We start from the raw sequence: 19,070 nt of genomic DNA, 5'->3' as shown, positions 1-19,070 counted from the left end.
GGGAACACATACACCCAAGTAAAACAAAAGTAATTGCTGCTATGTGAGCACTTTCACAAGTGTTGAATTTGAAAAGGAGTCCAGTCAAGTCTCTTATTCATAATTATTTTTTATAAATTACTATCATAATTTACTTTGAAGAACCAAGAACAAACCTCATGTATTTTTTCTTCAGCAACAGTAACAGAGACACACAAACAAAAGAAGTGTTATGTTATCACTTGCACTCTAGTGTTACCATCAACAAAATTAACTGTACCGTTTATTGGCACAGAGGAAACATCCTGTGTATGTCCCCTTAACTAAAAATGGAAAATTTCAGTTAACATAATAATACACAAAGGATGACCCAGTTACATTTCTCATTGTGAGCAATGTGAGTAATGATGGCAAACAGATAAAACATTTTAAATAAGTCACTCTAACAATGAAAGTTGCCGGGGAGGGAAACCTCAATCCATCCTACTCCTACCACTTTGATGCCAGTTCCAGCAATAGATGCCCAGAGCTGGGAGAAGGATCACAGGTCAGCAGGAGAACACCTGAAGTGCAGCACAAATGAATTCAAGCCAGTCAGCTAGCTTCATCAGGAGCCCAACTGAAATGCCTCTATGCAAACACACGTAGCATGGGGAATAAACAAGAGGAGTTGGAGACTTGCGCATGTGCACAGGGCTATGATATTATTGGCATCACAGAGACGTGGTGGGACGGCTCCTATGACCGGAGTGTTGGGATGGAAGGATACAGGCTCTTTAGGAAGGACAGGCAGAGGAGATCAGGAGGGGGTGTCGCCCTCTGTGTCAATGACCAGCTGGAGTGCATGGAGCTCTGCCTGGGGATGGGTGAGGCATAAGCCATCCAGGAGGTTCTTGGAATCTGTTAATGATAACTTCTTTCTCCAAGTGGTAGAGGAGCCAACGAGGAGAGGTGCCATGCTGGACCTTGTTCTCACCAACAAGGAGGGGCTAGGGGAATGTGAAGCTCAAGGGCAGCCTTGGCTGCAGTGACCATGAACTCCACCGTTTCAAGATCCTCAGGGCAGTAGGAAGGTGCACAACAAGCTCACTACCCTGGACTTTGGAAGAGCAGACTTTGGCCTCTTCAGGGATCTGATTGGTAGAGTACCGTGGGACAAAGCCCTGGAGGGAAGAGGGGCCCAAGAAAGCTGGTTGGTATTCAAGGATCACCTCCTCCAAGCTCAGCAGTGATGCATTCCAGCAGAGGAAGACAGGCAAAAACACCAGCAGGCTTGTATGGATGAACAAGGAGCTCCTGAGCAAACTCAAACACAAAAAGGAAGCCTACAAAGGGTGGAAGCAAGGGCAGGTAGACTGGGAGGAATACAGAGAAACTGTCTGAGCAGCCAGGGATCAGGTTAGGAAAGCCAAAGCCCTGATAGAATTAAATCTGGCCAGGGACGTCAAGGGCAACAAGAAAAGCCTCTATAGGTACATCAGTGATAAAAGGAAGACTAGGGAAAATGTGGGCCCTCTCTGGAAGGAAATGGGAGACCTGGTTACCCAGGATATGGAGAAGGCTGCGGTATTCAACAACTTTTTTGCCTCCATCTTCACCAGAAAGTCCTTGAGCCACACCACCCAAGCCTCAGAAGACAAAGGCAGGGCAAATGAAGAACTGCCCACTGTAGGAGAAGATCAGGTTTGAGACGATCTAAGGAACCTGAAGTTGCACAAGTCCATGGGACCTGATGAGATGCATCCGCAGGTCCTGAGGGAACTGGTGGATGAAGTTGCTATGCCACTATCCATCATATTTGAGCAGTCCAGTGAAGTTCCCCCTGACTGGAAAAGGGGAAACATAATCCCCATTTTTTAAAAGGGGAAAAAAAGGAAGACCCAGGGAACTACAGGTTGGTCGGTCTCACCTCTGTGCCCAGCAATATCATGGAGCAGATCCTCCTGGAAACCATGCTCAGGCACATGGAAAATAAGGAGGTCATTGGTGACAGCCAACATGGCTTCACTAAGGGTAAATCATGCCTGGCAAATTTGGTGGCCTTCTACAACAAGGCTACAGTGTTGGTGGATAATGGAAGAGCAACTGACATCATCTACCTGGACTTGTGCAAAGCATTTGACACTGTCCTAGCACAACATTCTTGTCTCTGCGTTGGAGACACATGGATTCGATGGATGGACCACTCGGTGGATAAGGAACTGGCTGGATAGTCGCACTCAGAGTTGTGGTGAACGGCTCAATGTCCAAGTGGAGAACAGTAACGAGTGGCATTCCTCAGGGGTCAGTATTGGGACCAGCACTGTTTAACAACTTTGTTGGCATCATGGACAGCGGGATCGAGTGCACCCTCGGCAAGTTTGCCGACGACACCAAGCTGTGTGGTGTGGTTGATACGCTGGAGGGAAGGGATGCCATCCAGAGGGACCTTGACCAGCTGGAGAGGTGGGCCGACACAAACTGCATGAAGTTCAGCAATGCCAAGTGCAAGGTCCTGCATATGGGTTGGGGCAATCCCAAGCAGAACTACAGGCTGGGCAGAGAATGGATTGAGAGCAGCCCTGAGGAGAAGGACTTGGGAGTGTTGGTTTATGAAAAGCTCAACGTGAGCCGGCAATGCATGCTGCGTGTGTATCTCTACTCACTACATTATGTTGGATTATGCAGAAAGATCAAACGAAGGTAGGAGGAATCAAGTGGAAAAGGCAAGGCAATTATTCAAATAAGCAACCAGCAAAATACTTTCAGCTTAATTAGTAGTTACATGCCTGGCAACAATAAAGATATTCAGGTCTTATGTGAAAAAACAAAAAGAGACTATTATCAGTTTGATAGTCACTGCTGGAAAGGACAGTGAAAAGGATGTTTGCAATACAAGGCCATAGTTTTCATAGCAGAAAACTAGTCTCATAGTTCCATACTTGTAGTCTCCAATTTTAGGACAGCCTGGAATAAGGGTATCTACCTGAGTAGTGAAGCTTAAGCTTAGTAAAACAACACATATGCAGGACTGTTTTGACATGGTTTACCAAAAGTTTTGCTTTGCTCAGTGCTTACTATCTCTCTTTGGCAAACAGCAAATAACTACCACCAGATGTGATGTAATACTACTGAAAACTTATTTTGTCAGTAGCCTCTAGAAGACGCCTTTATATGTGTCAAAATACCAGGATCCCTCAGATCAAAGTTAATCAGTCCAAGGACTCCTGCTGCTACATCTCCAACATCTGTTGGAAAAGGTAAGACTTGGTTCCATTCATAATGGAGTGCAAGAAATAAAGGTGTTAGTTGAAGGAAAATCCAAATACAGTTCACATGATACCTTTCACTGTGCAAAGAAAAGTATTTATTGTTAGTTATCCACACTTACAAAACTATTACTACAAAAAACACTGAATATAAGAAAAGTAAATACTTTCATAGGCATCTGAAATGATCTTTTAAATAAGATACTACATATAAAGCCAACCCACCGATACTATAAACAGTATTTCCAAATTATTACGTCATGGACTCTGGCCCTCTCAAGGATAAGGTATAAGACTGTCCTTTAATTTCACAGCATTTCCTGAAGTACAGTGTTAGGTTTTGCTGTCCTAAGCAGGCTTGGTCATTTTGTTATCATGCAATAAAAGCTATTTTCATACATTGTAACCAGTCACACAGTTCTCAAAAACTGAGGTCCACAAAGATATTTAGTGGAATAGTGTTAGTTTCTTGAATTGTTTGGTAATACAGCAGTATATCAAAACATGCTGAGTAATTTTGTAAAAATAAATTTAGCTGCCATAACATAAACTCAAAAAAATACAATATATAAGCCATGATTGAGATAGGAAAAAAAAAAAAAAATCAAAATTTGAACATTCTTTAAGGTTGTGTCTGACAACACTTTTTCAATTAGGTGAATAAAGAGCATGTTGCATTACTTTAAAACTTTAAATAAACCATAGATAGAGAAATCATTCCAAACTAAGCACTGAAAGATCATTTCATCTACTAACCTGTCTGAGGTTTATTCATATCTCATAGTTTCCTTGCAATCAATTTTAAATAGTTTGCAATAGTGAAATAATACTTTTTGACAGCCATGTTCAGAAAGTGACAATAAACTAACATTATGAAAGTAAAAGCTTTATCATAACCAGAATCATTGGACAGGTAGAGACAAACTAGATTTAAGAGCAGGGTAAATGCTTACACAACCATAATTAAAGTCAATAAATCAAAAGCAGTGATCAGATGAGCAAGGACACAAACTGCAGATCATTACCCCCAAAAAATTTAGTAAAAATTAAGTTTTTGCAAAGAAATTGCAACATGAAAAAATGACAATGCAAACAAGGCATTATCTGACTTCTATTTCGTGATTCACTTCTGCCACCAAGGCCAAAAACTGCCACCATACTGTCTACCACAATAACCTTCTGTTACATACGGTTTAACATCCTCTGCTCCTCCTTCTACCTAATCACCATTTTTCAAAGACACCTGCTACAAAACAGGCTGTCTTACTGGCTGCCAGAAACCTCTAAAGTTGCCTTCTGTGTGCTCTTAGCTCCATTCTTTGGTATGAAAGAGCCATCGGATTCATAAGTATAGGAGAAGTTCACATTTGCATTTTGAATTCACAACAACCTCGTGCAATTACTGCAGGTAAGGGTCTTCATAAGTTATAGGTGGTGTAGCTTCCTTTAACAGATTACACTTCATATACACGTAATTTTTCTACCTATCAGTCAATTTGAGAACAACTAAACTATATAGATTCATTCCCTTTGTCCTGATAGCTCACAGGTTTCTTCCCCTCTAACCCCAAAGTTCATTCTAGAGGTACCAAGTCTTATAGTACAAGTCTTGATGTCTTTGAGCAGTAGTTCAGGGTAAAAAACTTTATCCATACACAATTGACAATAGTCCTATTTTAACCTGTAACTTACAGAGTACAGGCAAAACCAAGTATCACCTCATCACAAGATGCAGAAGACAATAAATAGCATAAAAAGGACATGAAAACTCTAACTGATAAATCAAATTTTCTTAACTAAAATCTCAACCTGCAGTAAGCAAAAGTCTGCCTCGGCCAAGTGAAGAAAGTGCTTTTGCTAGACAGAGCTCACTGGGAAGCAGACAGCTCAAATTAGGCAAATATAGCTTGTGAGTATCTACAGCTCCCCTTCCAAATATTCTACTTAATATTTACCTGATTTATATTTTTTCCCCAGGGAACAGCTAATTAATTACTGAAAATGCAGAGCCAGGCATGAAAGGCTCCACATTTCGCATAGTTATTCCAATATACAGGCCTGCAGGCCTGTCAAAATGCTTAGATTCAGGAAGATAGACTGCACTTACAATTCAGGCAGAACTAACTCCCACAGCAGAGATCTTTTTCTTCTCATCTTTTTATAAACTTAGATAATCTAACTCAAATTCTCTGAGCAGCTAAACTAATGAACTCTGATTTTCCCTACCAACTCTGTATTCTACAGTGCGTATACAGTGCTCAATAACAGACACCACAAATCTCTGCCCTTCCTTCAACTAAAAACCCTAACAACAGTCTGACTTTTCTTACCCAGCTGTCTGGTTTTATGTCACTACCTATTTCTGAAATGCTTAGCATTTTGCCAGATTTTGCAGACACTGGCTAAAAGATTCAACAGACATTGGCACAAACACATACATAGAAGATAAGCTTTCCTTCCTTAGGAAGTTATGGTAAAAATTAAGTACAGTAGGGCTTTATAACATTGAAGAAACACCTACAACCAAATTCACTTTGCTATTCTCATACTGTCCTCCTGATCTGGCCATCACATACACAGAATCTGTTGATTTAGAGCTCACTTAAGCGCAGAGAAAAGACATTGCTCCATAGCAATGTCATTGATATTGTAGTCAATTTTAATTAAACAAAAATATATCCATTGTTGGTATTTACAATTTTTTTAGCCATTTTGTTATTGCATTGGTGATTTTTCCCAACAATCCAAAGAAATTTTTCTAAATCTATGCAGTGTGGTATATTAAAGGATCTAGTATGATAAGAATTTGTATTTTTTGTTCACACTAATTAATGCATACCATAGAAGCAAGAATAATATAAATTTTCATTTTACTATTCACTACTTAATGAAATCTACACAGGCAAATAAAATTATTAAAAAATAAACAAAAATCCCAACTAATTTGAGCTTTAAAATTTTAGATGAAAAATAACTTACTAATGATTTAACTTTGTGAGAGAATCACCACTAAAAGCAGCATTTAGTGTTTGTAATTCCATGCTTGACAGCTAACACTAGCACTTCAATTCATCATATGAGGGTCAATGTACTTTAAAAAAACCCTCTAGAAAGAAGGCAGATACAGCAAACACTTTATGGCTCGAGAACAAAAAAAAAAAAGAACAAAAAACCCCCACAACAAATGAACGCTGTATTTGAGGTCACAGTTGTGGGAGGCCAGACCTGTGCTTTGATTATGTGGCCACACTACCTCCACATTAGGAATATATTATGCCCTTATTACAGGCAGACAGTTTATTGGGATAATTGAAACAGATGGAGGCAGAAGCTATACTTAAGTCTCCCTCCTTTTTCAGCTATATGCATTCCCAATAGCAATTAAATAGCATGTTGTTTCTCATTAATGGAAAAAACTTTGATGATTTAAATGTTAATCTGAATTTAACTTTAATTGCAGTGCAACCCTGATCATGGAGCTACTAAAACAAAGAATTTACAGATTCAAAAAGAACCATCTTAAAGTCATTTGGTGCAGGAGTTATACAAAATCAGAGTGCTAATGAGAAAGATTTACACAAAGATCACCTCCTTTGAGGTGAATCCTGACGCTGCCCTCCACAGCAAATTAACTGTTCACTTGGAGAATAAATTTGAAAATTTGACCCCTAAGTATGACAAAGGTCTGCTCTTCCAAGGCCGTTGGTCCTCACAGAGCTGAACTTGTCCAGCAACTTATATTGCTCTGGTTGATAATTACTGTAACTTTTTCAAATCTGAATTTCTCCAACTTCCAAATTCCAGACAGCCAATGTCCCCCAAAAAAGAAATAGTGTTCAAATAGATATTAATTCAGCAAAATACTGTGAGTTCTGTATTGTAGAAATCAGAGTATACTATAACAAACTTATACATGTTAATGGCAAAAAATCCCCCAGCTTTCTCTGTTTATATCAAAACACCAAACTACTACTTATACAGCAATAGTAGGAGACATTGACCCAGTTAGTTTCAATTGCTGAAGCAGTAAGCAATAGCCCTTTTTTAGAAACAGGAATGGTATGTGTCCTTATGTATCTGCAGTTGTGTATATCATAAAGGAACAAAGATGTATTGTGAAAACGTGGAAGTATACAGATGTCATCTGCATATTTCTTACGAATGCAGTTTGGATTTGAAGTTTTGTTTTTGTTTCAAAAGCAGAGTTCAAGGTATCAAAACTTTATATAAAATACAATGGAAACTTTACAATACATTATGCCCAAAATGCAATAAAATGAGTTAATTATTCTAAGTGACACCTTGGGTTTGATTCTCTCTAATTTATCATGTGGCACAAATTCAACTGCCTTAATAAAAATTTACCACATCAATGCAATTAACTTTACTAACTAAACTTATCTTCCATCCCCCCTACCTCTGTCCTCGGGATGAATAGTTAATTTAACTAGTTAATTTAAGATTGCTTCCCATAATCCCAAACTACTGGCCTTTCTCATTTTTACTTTTTTTTTTTTATTATACAGAATAGACAGAATGGACACTGCACTGGAACAATACCCAGTGCATAGACTTAAAATTCCCTAGTTCAATCTTTTCAAAGCAGGCTAACAAACACTGAAGCCTTTCTTCTTTATTCTCATTGGACTGCACCTTTTTGAAACTAAGTTTTAAATAAGCAGAAAAAAAGTTATGCAACATCTTAAAAGTGCTAAATGAGGAGTTAGTAGCCTTCTTTTCTGATGGCTACTAGCACCACGGGAAATTAAACTGAAAGTCATAAAATACAAATTCATTTTATGATACAATGAATACATTGTAAATGAACAGCCAGAAGACAAGCATCTGGAGAAAATACAATTCTGAAATCCAAGGTCATTGTCTTCCTGTCAGAAAAGCAATATTACAGCAGTAGTAGCTGATACAGGGTATTATTTTGGAGTTTAATTTATTTCACTGACACCTCAAACTGCACATAATTTTACTGCTATTTTTTAAATAAGAGAACAAAAAAAACCCCCACCAACCACAAGTCAGAAAACCACAACACATTCAGAAGGCTTATCTTAGATTTCTATGAGCTATTAAGTAGTAGAGTTTGCTCCATACATAGGACTGAGGCTCAGTCCACAAAAACAAAGATGTCATAAGTGTTTTCTGCTTAATCCATCAGGACCCATGCAGGCAAATTACACTTTTACAATATATCAAGAGGCATGAAACTGTAATTCTGAAAAACAAATTTCTAAAATAAATGAAAAGAATTCATTGAAAAAAAGATTTTTAAAGCTATTTGAGTGAGAACTCCATAATATATATATACACACTATAAACACGGCATAGATAAAACAAAAAAAGTATGGCACAAGTTCCAACTCCATATCTTATCCAAAAATACTGTTCCTGCTCCCTAGTTCTTACTCTCTGTCAGAAATCTCTGTTCCATTCCACCAGGGAATACTGTGGATAAGATGTGGATTGTGGTGATGTGACATGTTTATCAAGAGAAAAAAACATTTGGCACTGTGAGAAACATACTCCTGTAAGACTCAGCCTGAAAAGAAATCCTACCTACTGATGTTGAAGCTAGGTGTGGGTTTTTTACATAACTGGCTTTATAGACAGAGAAAAAATAATCAGATCTGTCTCAGATCTTCAGTAAAGCACATCATGTGGCTTCACACAAAATTAGTTAAGTGGGAAACAAGAGAGGTCAGTGTAAGAATTTATACAATGAGAAAAGCACAGACTAACAGATGCATCAAACATGTCTTGTTAAAACTAGAAACTTCATGCTGGATGCAGACTAAGAGTAGTACCATGTGAGTCAGTCTTTAATTATATTCAGTATTATCAGTTCTTTTGTAATCAGTCAAGGCTGATTCACTTTAATGCCAGAACTTTCCAGGAAAGGTATTTCCAATAGATACTTAAGTACTATTTATTGCAAAAATTTTACAAATGCACAGTTAAACCCTGCAAAATGAGTATGGATAAGGGCACACATGTTTAGGAATGATATAGTTAAATTATTGTAGAAAAAAATCTGAGATAATCACCAGAATGAACAATTACTTTCTAAGAGAAAATTAAAAGATCCAGTTCTATAGTCTTACAAAAAGACCAAGAACATATAAAACTGCTTAATAAATGTGTATACCACAGTGACTAAAAACTGACAGGAAGATCACTTAATAGGAAAAGACAACACACATATTATGTGGTATAGGGCTGGAAATGATCAGGCTTTGACATATCAGAGAAATTAGGCTTTGAAACAGCCTTGCAGTACTAGTACGATTAAAAACAACAAACTCCCCAAACACACACTCACAAACTTCCCTAATTTTGCAACAGAGCTTGATCAGCTCTTGAAACCTACGAAGTCTTTTCACTTATATGAAAACCATTTCCTTCTTGCTTTAAGGATACACAAACTATACATGCCGATTTGTTGAAACAAATCAAAATACCAAATCTGACACAATTCCAATGGAATTCTCTTGTTATTCACTTCTATAAAAAAACCTATATTTGGCTATCTAGTAGCTTATTTTGTGCACTGCTTGGAGACTCCAGCTGCTAATACTGCTGACTTGTGGCTTCCCATTTAAGAAGCCAGAAAATCCAAAAGTATTGTATTCTAAGATACCAGGCTACAGTTTCTTCAGCAGGTATAACTTTGAAGTTTTCCAGTACTAGTATAGCTAACCAGAGAAGTTGCCTGGAGGAGTCCGCATGGATTTTGTTTAGAAGATTTTACTACAAAATACAGGAACTGGAAATTGAGATGCAGGAGAAGAAAAAAAAAAACAAACCCCACAACACCAAAACCAATTTTCAACATTTATATACCTTATTTGAAATTGAGCTGTTTTTTATATTGATCTATATTCGTCATCAAAAACTACTGTGTACATACTATCCATTTCAGCAGGTGCATGAGAATCTGATGTAGACTTTTTCTCTCCTGGGACTGAAGTATCCTGAATGTTTAATGTTTATTATCATGAAATTCCAAAGTTAGAAGAGTAAAAAAAAGGAGATTCTGGATGTGGCGTGCACATTGTTTCCCCTTTTACAAAACCTTAACTGGCAGTCAGGGAAAATAAAAGGTCCTAGGCCAGGCAAATGAGATGTGAAACTGTAAAACAGCTAGATGAAAAAGCAGCACATTTCAACATACGCAAATACCTGAAGGCCAAACTTCAAATAATTCTGAAGTGCAATAAACCCCCAGAAACATATTGCTTCCAGTGTCTTATTGTCATTACAAAATGAAAATTGTATTTTATAAGACAGGTCTATACCTATAAAGTCTTCAGTTATTAATGCAGGTACATCAATGACAGCTACTTTAAAGCTCCATTTGCATCAAGCAATATGAAGCCATCACAAAACAAATTAAAATTGAATAAAAATGCATTTACAATTGTTACTGTGACATTACAAGTGGAAAATGTTCCCACACTATTCGATAATCATTATGCATACTACTAAAAACTAGTATTAGATATATTTTGTTACACTGAGGTTTTGCTTTAAGAGACCTTAAAGGGCATAATTTCCCTCTATCCAGCTATGAAGCTATAAATATTTTCAAACCATGTAAGACTGTTTTGCCCCCTAAACCTGCAGTCTGTTTGGCAGCTCTGTTAGATTTTATTCTGTTCTGGATCAATTTTAATGTCATTACAGTCATAAAAATTTATAATCTTTTGATTAAAATACAGTTTTGTTTGTACATTTCCAGTCAAATTTCTAGGTTGCCTTTCAGACTGCAACCTTCTGAAGCAGAAAACCAATCTTCGTATCTGCCTAGCAAAGCAAAATCTAATCAAGTACTTGTGAGTGCTGTTAAGAGTATATATCCCATATTTCACCTTTTATTTTAAATTAAAAGGTGAAACAAAAAACCACCACAAAAACTTTCCCTAAGTGGATTTGACCATCCAATTTTGTCCCTCCTTCCATCTCACAGAAAATGAAAGCATTGAATAGACTAGATGCAAAATTATATAGACCATTAGAACAAATGTCTAATGGACTGAATTTTCCTTTGAAGTTATTCCTTCCTTTCACAAATAACAGACTTTACAATATTAAAGAATTTAAAGAGGAAGTAATTTTGCAGTTTTCTCACTTATTTCTCTGAAATTTTGTTGGTGTTTTATAGCAAAATTACATAGAATTAGTGAATGGCAACAGTTAAAGTTTGTGATTACTGAGATTTAGGCAGCCTAAAACTTTAAAAATCACAATTTACTCTTCCACTAATAACATTGTATGCACAGTATAAAGGAAGTGGCAAAAGAGAATTAAAAAAAAGAAAGCAAACCACAACAACCCAGTAACTTACCCGCAAGGCTTCAATTACAAGGTCTCGTGCTTCTAGTTCTCCTTCCATTATACTCAAAAGCATTCGCAGTTCTGGCTTGCTCAAATTATCCACATCAAACTCTCTTTTCTGTAAGAAACAAAACACTGATGAACACACTAACTAACTGACTGCAATAGTTATTGTAGATCTGAAACATAGACATATCAGCATCTTAATTATGAATTCCTCAAACATCTACAACTGTCAAAAGTTAAGGTGGCTTTATTTGTAGTATTTGAAGTTGAAATTAATAGCAAATAGTCTGATGCTTTTTGTTTAAAGTGAAGAAATTAAAAGCCCTCCAGTATGACACTGTTTCAAATCCTGTACTGTTGCAAGGAATCAATCCTGCAAAACTTGTGAATGATAAGGGTGAAATGGTAAAGAAATTCTGATTAACAGTTCCCATATGCAGCCTCACAGAGACAATTAAGCAGACCTGAAACAGCACATCAGAGATGAAGGCAAGAGAGGGTGAAAAACCTAAACCACAGCACACCTAATCCAGCGTAACCCATGCCTCACTTGCAAACAACCACCAAGTCATCACAGTATACTGGGCTGAGTGTGAATTTTTGAAGCACAACTTGTGAAAAGATAGGAAATCTTATCTGTATGCTTCATTTGCAGTCCTATTTGTTTGGACAGAGGGTCCAGTTCAGGTTTAAGAGGCACCGACAAACAACAGTTCATAGCAACAACATCTTCTTGCTCCACAGTTGCCTAGATCAGTATGAGTCTGACTTCCACCCCTAGCAACTCAGGAGAACGAGTTTATACTGACAAATAAGATTGCTGAGCACATGCATAAACACTATATGCTGGGAATATCAGTATGGTTTCTGTAAAACTAAATCCACCTCATGAACTGCTACAGTTCTGTAACAATGTCAATAGACACGTTGGTAAAGGGAATCCACTGGACATGAATATATTTGGATTTTTGAGAATTTTTGGACAAAATTCTATATCAAATAATTATTACAGAAACTCCTATCCAACAGTACTGGATGAAAAGACACTTCATGGATAGGAAGCAAACGCTATGGGTAACAACCACTTTTCAGGATTGAGACAGGCAAGCAGTGGGGCACCTCTGGAATCAGCTTTATTCAACTTCTTCATCTATAACCTGGAAAAAGGATAGAGAAGTGGCAGGGACATCTCATATGGGAGTTGACACATAATTCCTCACTTGCAAGGTTAACATCCTCATTTTGCCACTATACAAAACTCTGGTAAACCCACATCTCAAGTACTGCATAAAGTCCTCATCTAAAGGTATAGAATTGGCCAAATAAAAGTATGAAGAGAGAAGGAGTAACTACTATATGAAGAAAGACAAGGCTGGAAGTCTTGATTTTGGAGATGGAATGCGGGGAATGTTATTAATATTTACAAAATCACAAAGGGAGTAGATAAGATTCATACAAATGTCTTGCTCACCAGTATCCACAATGCTAACACAAGTAGACACTTAGTGAATTTAGAAGGAATCATTTTAAGGGAGAGAAAATAGTATTTATCCCATGTGCTAGATTCAGCCGACCAGCTTGATTTCCAATATGCTATTCATCACTGCAAGGGAAATATTAGGGTCTTTGCTATGATGTAGATGTGTCTCCTAGCAAAGCCCTGAGATGCAGACACTCAGCTATCTTCAGTATAAAGTAATTAGTTGCCAAATTAGCTGAACTGTGTATCTAGATATACTGTCTATTTTCCCCAAAGGACGTAAAAGCTGAGTTCAGCTACCCAGGAGCTAAACTTCATCACAGAAAAATCCAATAAAAATTAAAGCAAGTACCATTTCTGCTTCGTCAAGGCAAAAGTAGGGCAAAACAGGTATTCTTCCCTCATGCTAGAAGGCCATAGATCAAAACTGCCCAAAAGCTATAACTGTATTACATTCACTCTGTGTTCCATTTTTACTTTGTAGTTAAAACACATAGAGGTGCACAAATGGCTAGTGAGAACTGTATGCCAGAACTTTAGCTATCTGCATTTGATGTACATTGGATTGAGCATCTTCATTTAATCAGAACAACAACAATGATTTCTATTAAGCGTAACTGTTTTGGGGACAGGGCCATCCACTCTAACCAATATTTCTAGACTGAACAATAGTTATCCTCTATTTTTTGCTGCCTGGGTCAGCTATTCCTCTAATCCAAAAGTTAGCTCTTACCCCTCCATTCTAATGGATCAAGAAAAACAAACGGTTTCTCTGAAGGCTTTTTTTCCCAACATACGCTGCAACAGCCTCTCACAGTGCTCTTCACAATTCTATACAGTGCTCACCGCTCTATGGACATGCATAAAGTGAAAAGTTACTAAAGGTATACAGTTCCTCATGTAATCTAGTGTTAGTAGGCTAGATTTTACCTTATAGGCTGCAGCAGATTTCACTCTCAGAACTTCTAACTACTAAATTTAATCTGGTCAGGTAGCAGGGACCCACTTATCCATGCTCCTTCTTCTATGAACCACTTCATAATATCTAATAGTTCAAAGGCAGCAATTGATTTATTCATGTAACTTCCTTTATAATAGAGAAAAACTGTCTCCATTTTTCAGATGGAAAACCGATGCAGAGATATTTTTTTACAAAAAACATAGAAAGCAAGTAGTATAAACCACAATATTCAGTAACAGTCTTTTAAGTCTCCATTCAGTGATTTATCCACTACCTTATTTTCCCTTTCTGAAATATGCTTGACTCCTCTGACAAAAAAGGCACCTAAGGTTTTTAATAGACAAGGACAAAGTTAAGAGAAGCATCCACAAAAGTACAGTGAAAGAAATGTGATCCTACTCTTTTTTCCAAGTGAGTAAATTCAGCTCGTCAGGAGGTATAACATGGGGCAGCTCTTTGTCAAAAGGCTGATTGTTCATCACAGGTGAAACTTTTCATTTCTGCAGTCTTCCACAAGACATAAATGAAAACACTCTTACATTCTTAACAAACCAGAGGCATTCTTCAACATATGTGATGTAGTGATGAGCTTTTTTAACTAAGCATCTGATCAAGCAAATAACATAAATTTTGCTCAAGTACACACCCTGAACTAGAACATACAAAAACATAGCAACAACGAGCAATTAAAAAAGTGCTCTCTGGTAATTTATAGTCAGATATAAACAAACACAAAAAAATGTTAATAGACATACCGCCAACATATGCAACTTAGTTTTTATATTTTTCATTTTAAAAACTTGAAATAAGAACTAGCAAAACCATTTCATATACGAACAGTTCTAGCATATCAGACTAAAAATGCACTTAGTCGAGCATCCTGTCTCCACAAGCAGCCAATAATGGATGCCTTGAAATCAGTACCAGAGCAAGACAAACACATAATGGTACTTCCCAGAAATACTCTCCCAGCCTCCAGCAATTTTCAGCTTATGCACCTTCTGAGAAATTGTGATTTTGCGTGTCACAGTCCTTGGCCGACATACCTGTTATGAATTTGCCCTGTGTGTAATTTTAGCATCCACAACATTCTACAGCACAACTACACATTTTATGAAGAACCACCATCTTTGTTGTCAGTCTGCCATCAGCTACTTCTGTTTGATGCCTTCTGATTTATTAAGCACAGAAAGCATAATCTATTATTACCCACACTCTCATGTTACACAGTCTATCAGACAGGTCTTCACATACATACACAAAACAAACAAAATTTGCCAGAACTGATGTCCTAAATCAACCAGAAAAGACACACCAACAGAAAAAGTGAAATACAGAATTTAAGAGCATTTTAGGATGAAAGAGAAGGCCATCATTTTCAAGTCTTTTTATGAAAAATTTTATGTCCACTGAGAGTTTCTTATTATAACTTTATCCAACAAATTCCGAAACTGGAATCACCACTTTTTTCCAGTACTTTAAGCACATCTTTGATTTGCTTACTATGGATAAGCAACCCTGAATCCCCTCACACAGGGTAAGAGTGTGCATGGCAGTTGCGGCAGAAACTGCCTACCCACACCTTCTCCCCATGCACATCTCTGAATCAGCATGTATAGAGCTACAGTGTAGCTTACCCTAACTGGACCAAAATACATAGTTTAAAGATTTAATATATTCTCAAGCATGGTTGTAAAAATATTTTTAAGATTTGAATAAATAAAGCATATGATGAAATAAAACTATCCTTCCTCTTAAAGACTCCCTGCCTTCTTCTGGGGATCAAGATGTCAGTCGTAGCAGGCTTGCTTGAAGTTTTTATTCAGATGGAGCACCATTTGCCTAAATCATAGAGAAAGCTGTTGTTTATATCTAGAAAAGTAATCTTCCTAACATCTTCCAGTGGAGCAATGTCTTAGATCTCCAGAAAATAAAGGCTGTAATATTAGCTCATGGCTTATGTGTCATCTGGGGTTTAGCTACAGTACCTCTGGTAAAGTGCCAAGCTGTAACAATTTAACCAACAATTTAACAACTATGTAACCGACCCATCCATTATATTGGTTTTATAAGAAAGATACATGAATGTGCTGCCCCAGGGTGACGTTTGGCATACACAACCAAAACACAAGAGGACTTTTTTATCTACCTCTTTCAGATTTTAAAATGTCTGGTTTATTTGATTTATAACAATAAAATACCTGAAAAAGACTACAACTTCAGTCCTCTGTGTCTCTAAAACTCCACGTTATTTTTCAGATCAGTTTTGTAAGGGGGGTGGGGTGGGGGGATGTTGCCTGGCTGCAAGTGCACTGACAATAGAGCAAACAGCTAATTAGCTAAAACTCATTCAACTACCTGTGTACGCACCACAAAAAAGAGTACAGGCAAAATGATAACCTGCCTTGCTAAAGATAAAAATAAGCTCTACCACGAGCCAAAAAGAAGACAAAAGCAACTCTTCTGAACAAAAGAAAGATAACTTAGGACTGCAGTGACCAAACTGGACAGGCATTTTCCCACCTCCATTGTCTTTGGAAAAAACAGAAAGAGGATGAAACTGGAAAGTCACCAAGAGGCACAGGAACAGAAGGGACTCTTTCCCACATGCATAGCTATTTAGAGCAGAGATGGTAAAAGTCTTTAGGGTGAAATTTATCCCACCACCCTCCCTCAAAAAAAAAAAAAAAAAAAAAAAAAAAGAATTCTTGTGAGGGATTGGCAGTGCCAATAGTTTGGTTTTGCTGACCTAGCCCAGTTGATAGTACTGGCAACTTCAGGAGCTGAGAGCGCTCTTCACTGTGCTACCACAGCAGCTGTTACAAACTGCTGCCTCCAGCAGAAAGTCTGAATAGGTGAAGTATAAAAGCCCCAGTTTTGTACTTTCCCTAAGTAGAACAGAGGCAAAAAAACAAGTTAGCTGTGGATTAATCACAAATGACTGTGGAAAACAAGCTCTTTCCTGCTCAGAAAGCAGCTACATAGCCTTTTTAAAGATGGAGCTTGGTAATAACACAGAACTTGGGAAAGAAACCTGTGGAGCATAATTGAGGGCTGAAGTGGAAAGACTGGGGGGGGGGGGGGGGGCGGCACGAGAAGTATAAAAATTATGTACAGGAAAACACATAGGGAAAAGGTGTAAAAAAAAAAAAAGTCCTTTCAGAAAGGAAGGGAAAGCTACGTATCTACATTTGTTACATATTTTATATTGAGTTCCATTAAATACACACAAGAATCCTCTTGAGGATTCAGAAAGCAGACTTCCAAGATGAGTTTCTAAAAATAAAATTTTTAATATCATGATGGCCTCACATCTGTCAGACCCATGAAACAACTGCACCAGGGAAACACAACCCTGATTTATACATTTTACAACATCAAGTATGCCCCCCAGGTACAACTCATCTGACCAAGTATAAAGATCTGTTTTGACTAATTCTATTTAGTTGTGTACATAGAAGTATTTAGCGTGATTTGAAATGTCCAGGGTATCAGAGATATCTTTTGGGGACAGGTAGATATGATACAGGACTTGAGAAAATCATCCATGCCACCTGGACTGGTAGCAGAAGGCCAGCTGGGATACCCCAGAGTATCACATATGGGCCACTAAAGGAAGCCCTCAAAATAAGACTAACACCTAAAGGTGGGTGTGAGCTATATAAGCTAGGTACCTATGTCCCTTTATTTTCAACGGAGAACTGATCAGCTGAGTCAAAACAGCCAAGAAAGCTATTCAGCTAATCAGCTGCCACAACTATTTGCTCATGGCTCCACTGACTCTATTGGTCAGATTTTCACTGACTGTAATAGGATATTAAACACTATACATACATGCAGACACCTAAATTTAAGTGTCTTGAACCCCATCCATACCTCCAAGAGTCAGCTGCCTAAGTCACTTCACTCAAAAACAGAGAAGCTCACAAACTAAACCAAGTTATTCATTCTAACCACTTACTTCACTAACTATAAAAGGAAGTTTCAAGACCTAGTTCAACATAAACATGAGTATGTGGTCAAGTGAATCCTAATCCTTTTCTAATAAAGAAAACTCTGCAACAGAAAGAGTACTAAAAGAATTGGTTATAATATCCAGACAGTATTCATGAATACTTCAGGGAAAACCACAATTTATTGTTTTGGCTGTGGAAGGCTGCTTCTTTAGTCTGAAACTAGGGTAAGAGTCTGTGACCTCACGCTTCTCCAGAAATTATCTGACTCAAAAATACATGTCCCTTTCCCACCCCATCCAAGATGAACTTAAGAAGTAAGATGTGACCTATAGGAATGTTCTTGGCAACAGAAACAAATATGAAGGCAGAAAAATATCTTTCAAGGAAAAGCAATGCTGTGGAACTTGCTCCTCAACTAAGACCAAGTTTCTTGCTGAAGAGAATATAATCTGGTAAGTGTCCAAGACTTACATAAAATTTCATATAATCTTATCTGAGGGATCATGAGGGGACTGTACATGCATTTAATTATGCCCATCCATTAGGTCATTGACTTGTATTGGATTGTTCACCACATGATGTTACCTGCTTATTCTGCACTCCTCTTCCCCAAGAACAGCTCCCTTGTTTTCTGGGTTTTTCAAAGGTTTTCTTTAAAAGGTATGGGGGAGGTTTTGTTGAGTTGCTGTGGGTTTTTTTGGCTTGAGCTAACTGCAAAACTTTTAACAGCTTCAACATTAACCATAAATATACCTCAAAATTGGGAAATTTATTTTGGAAACAAAAAACCCAGCCCCCAACCGCTCCAAAATTAGTAAGACACTGACCTTTACACATACCCAGATATTGTCATAGCTGTTAAAACATGTTTGCCATCTATTAACAGCCACAAAGGTACTTAGTCATTTTTTATTTCAGTGCAAGTTAGGTAACTACGTCTTTTTTTATGAATCTAGGCTCACAACCCTTAAATAACCATGTTTAAACTCTTAAATTTAACAGGTAATTTCTATTCAGAAACTTGCTTTCAGATAAGTCACTTTTAAGGCCAATAGTGTATGATTAGATCCAGATACAGGTACACATTCTTG

At 37.5% G+C, this 19,070-nt stretch overlaps 1 protein-coding gene across 5 annotated transcripts in view; it reads right to left on the bottom strand.

Annotated features, from left to right (window-relative positions):
• The window catches only part of CTTNBP2 (cortactin binding protein 2), a 91,896-nt gene that overhangs the window by 68,219 nt on the left and 4,607 nt on the right, over positions 1 to 19,070 (bottom strand). For 4 of the 5 annotated variants that reach the window (XR_008579705.1, XM_054846120.1, XM_054846163.1 and 1 more), the window contains exon 2: positions 11,587 to 11,694. Coding sequence is in view for 4 of the 5 variants with exons in the window: in XM_054846120.1 (XP_054702095.1) it covers positions 11,587 to 11,694 (108 nt within the window). In the remaining variant the exon portion in view is untranslated. Of the gene's footprint in view, positions 1 to 11,586; positions 11,695 to 14,422; positions 14,464 to 19,070 lie in introns of those variants that run through there. The other variant, XM_054846138.1, reaches the window with a different exon arrangement.

Source organism: Grus americana, chromosome 1 (genome assembly GCF_028858705.1).
Source record: "Grus americana isolate bGruAme1 chromosome 1, bGruAme1.mat, whole genome shotgun sequence".
Classification (NCBI taxonomy): Eukaryota; Metazoa; Chordata; class Aves; order Gruiformes; family Gruidae; genus Grus; species Grus americana.
This window is presented reverse-complemented; position numbering and strand designations above follow the sequence as displayed.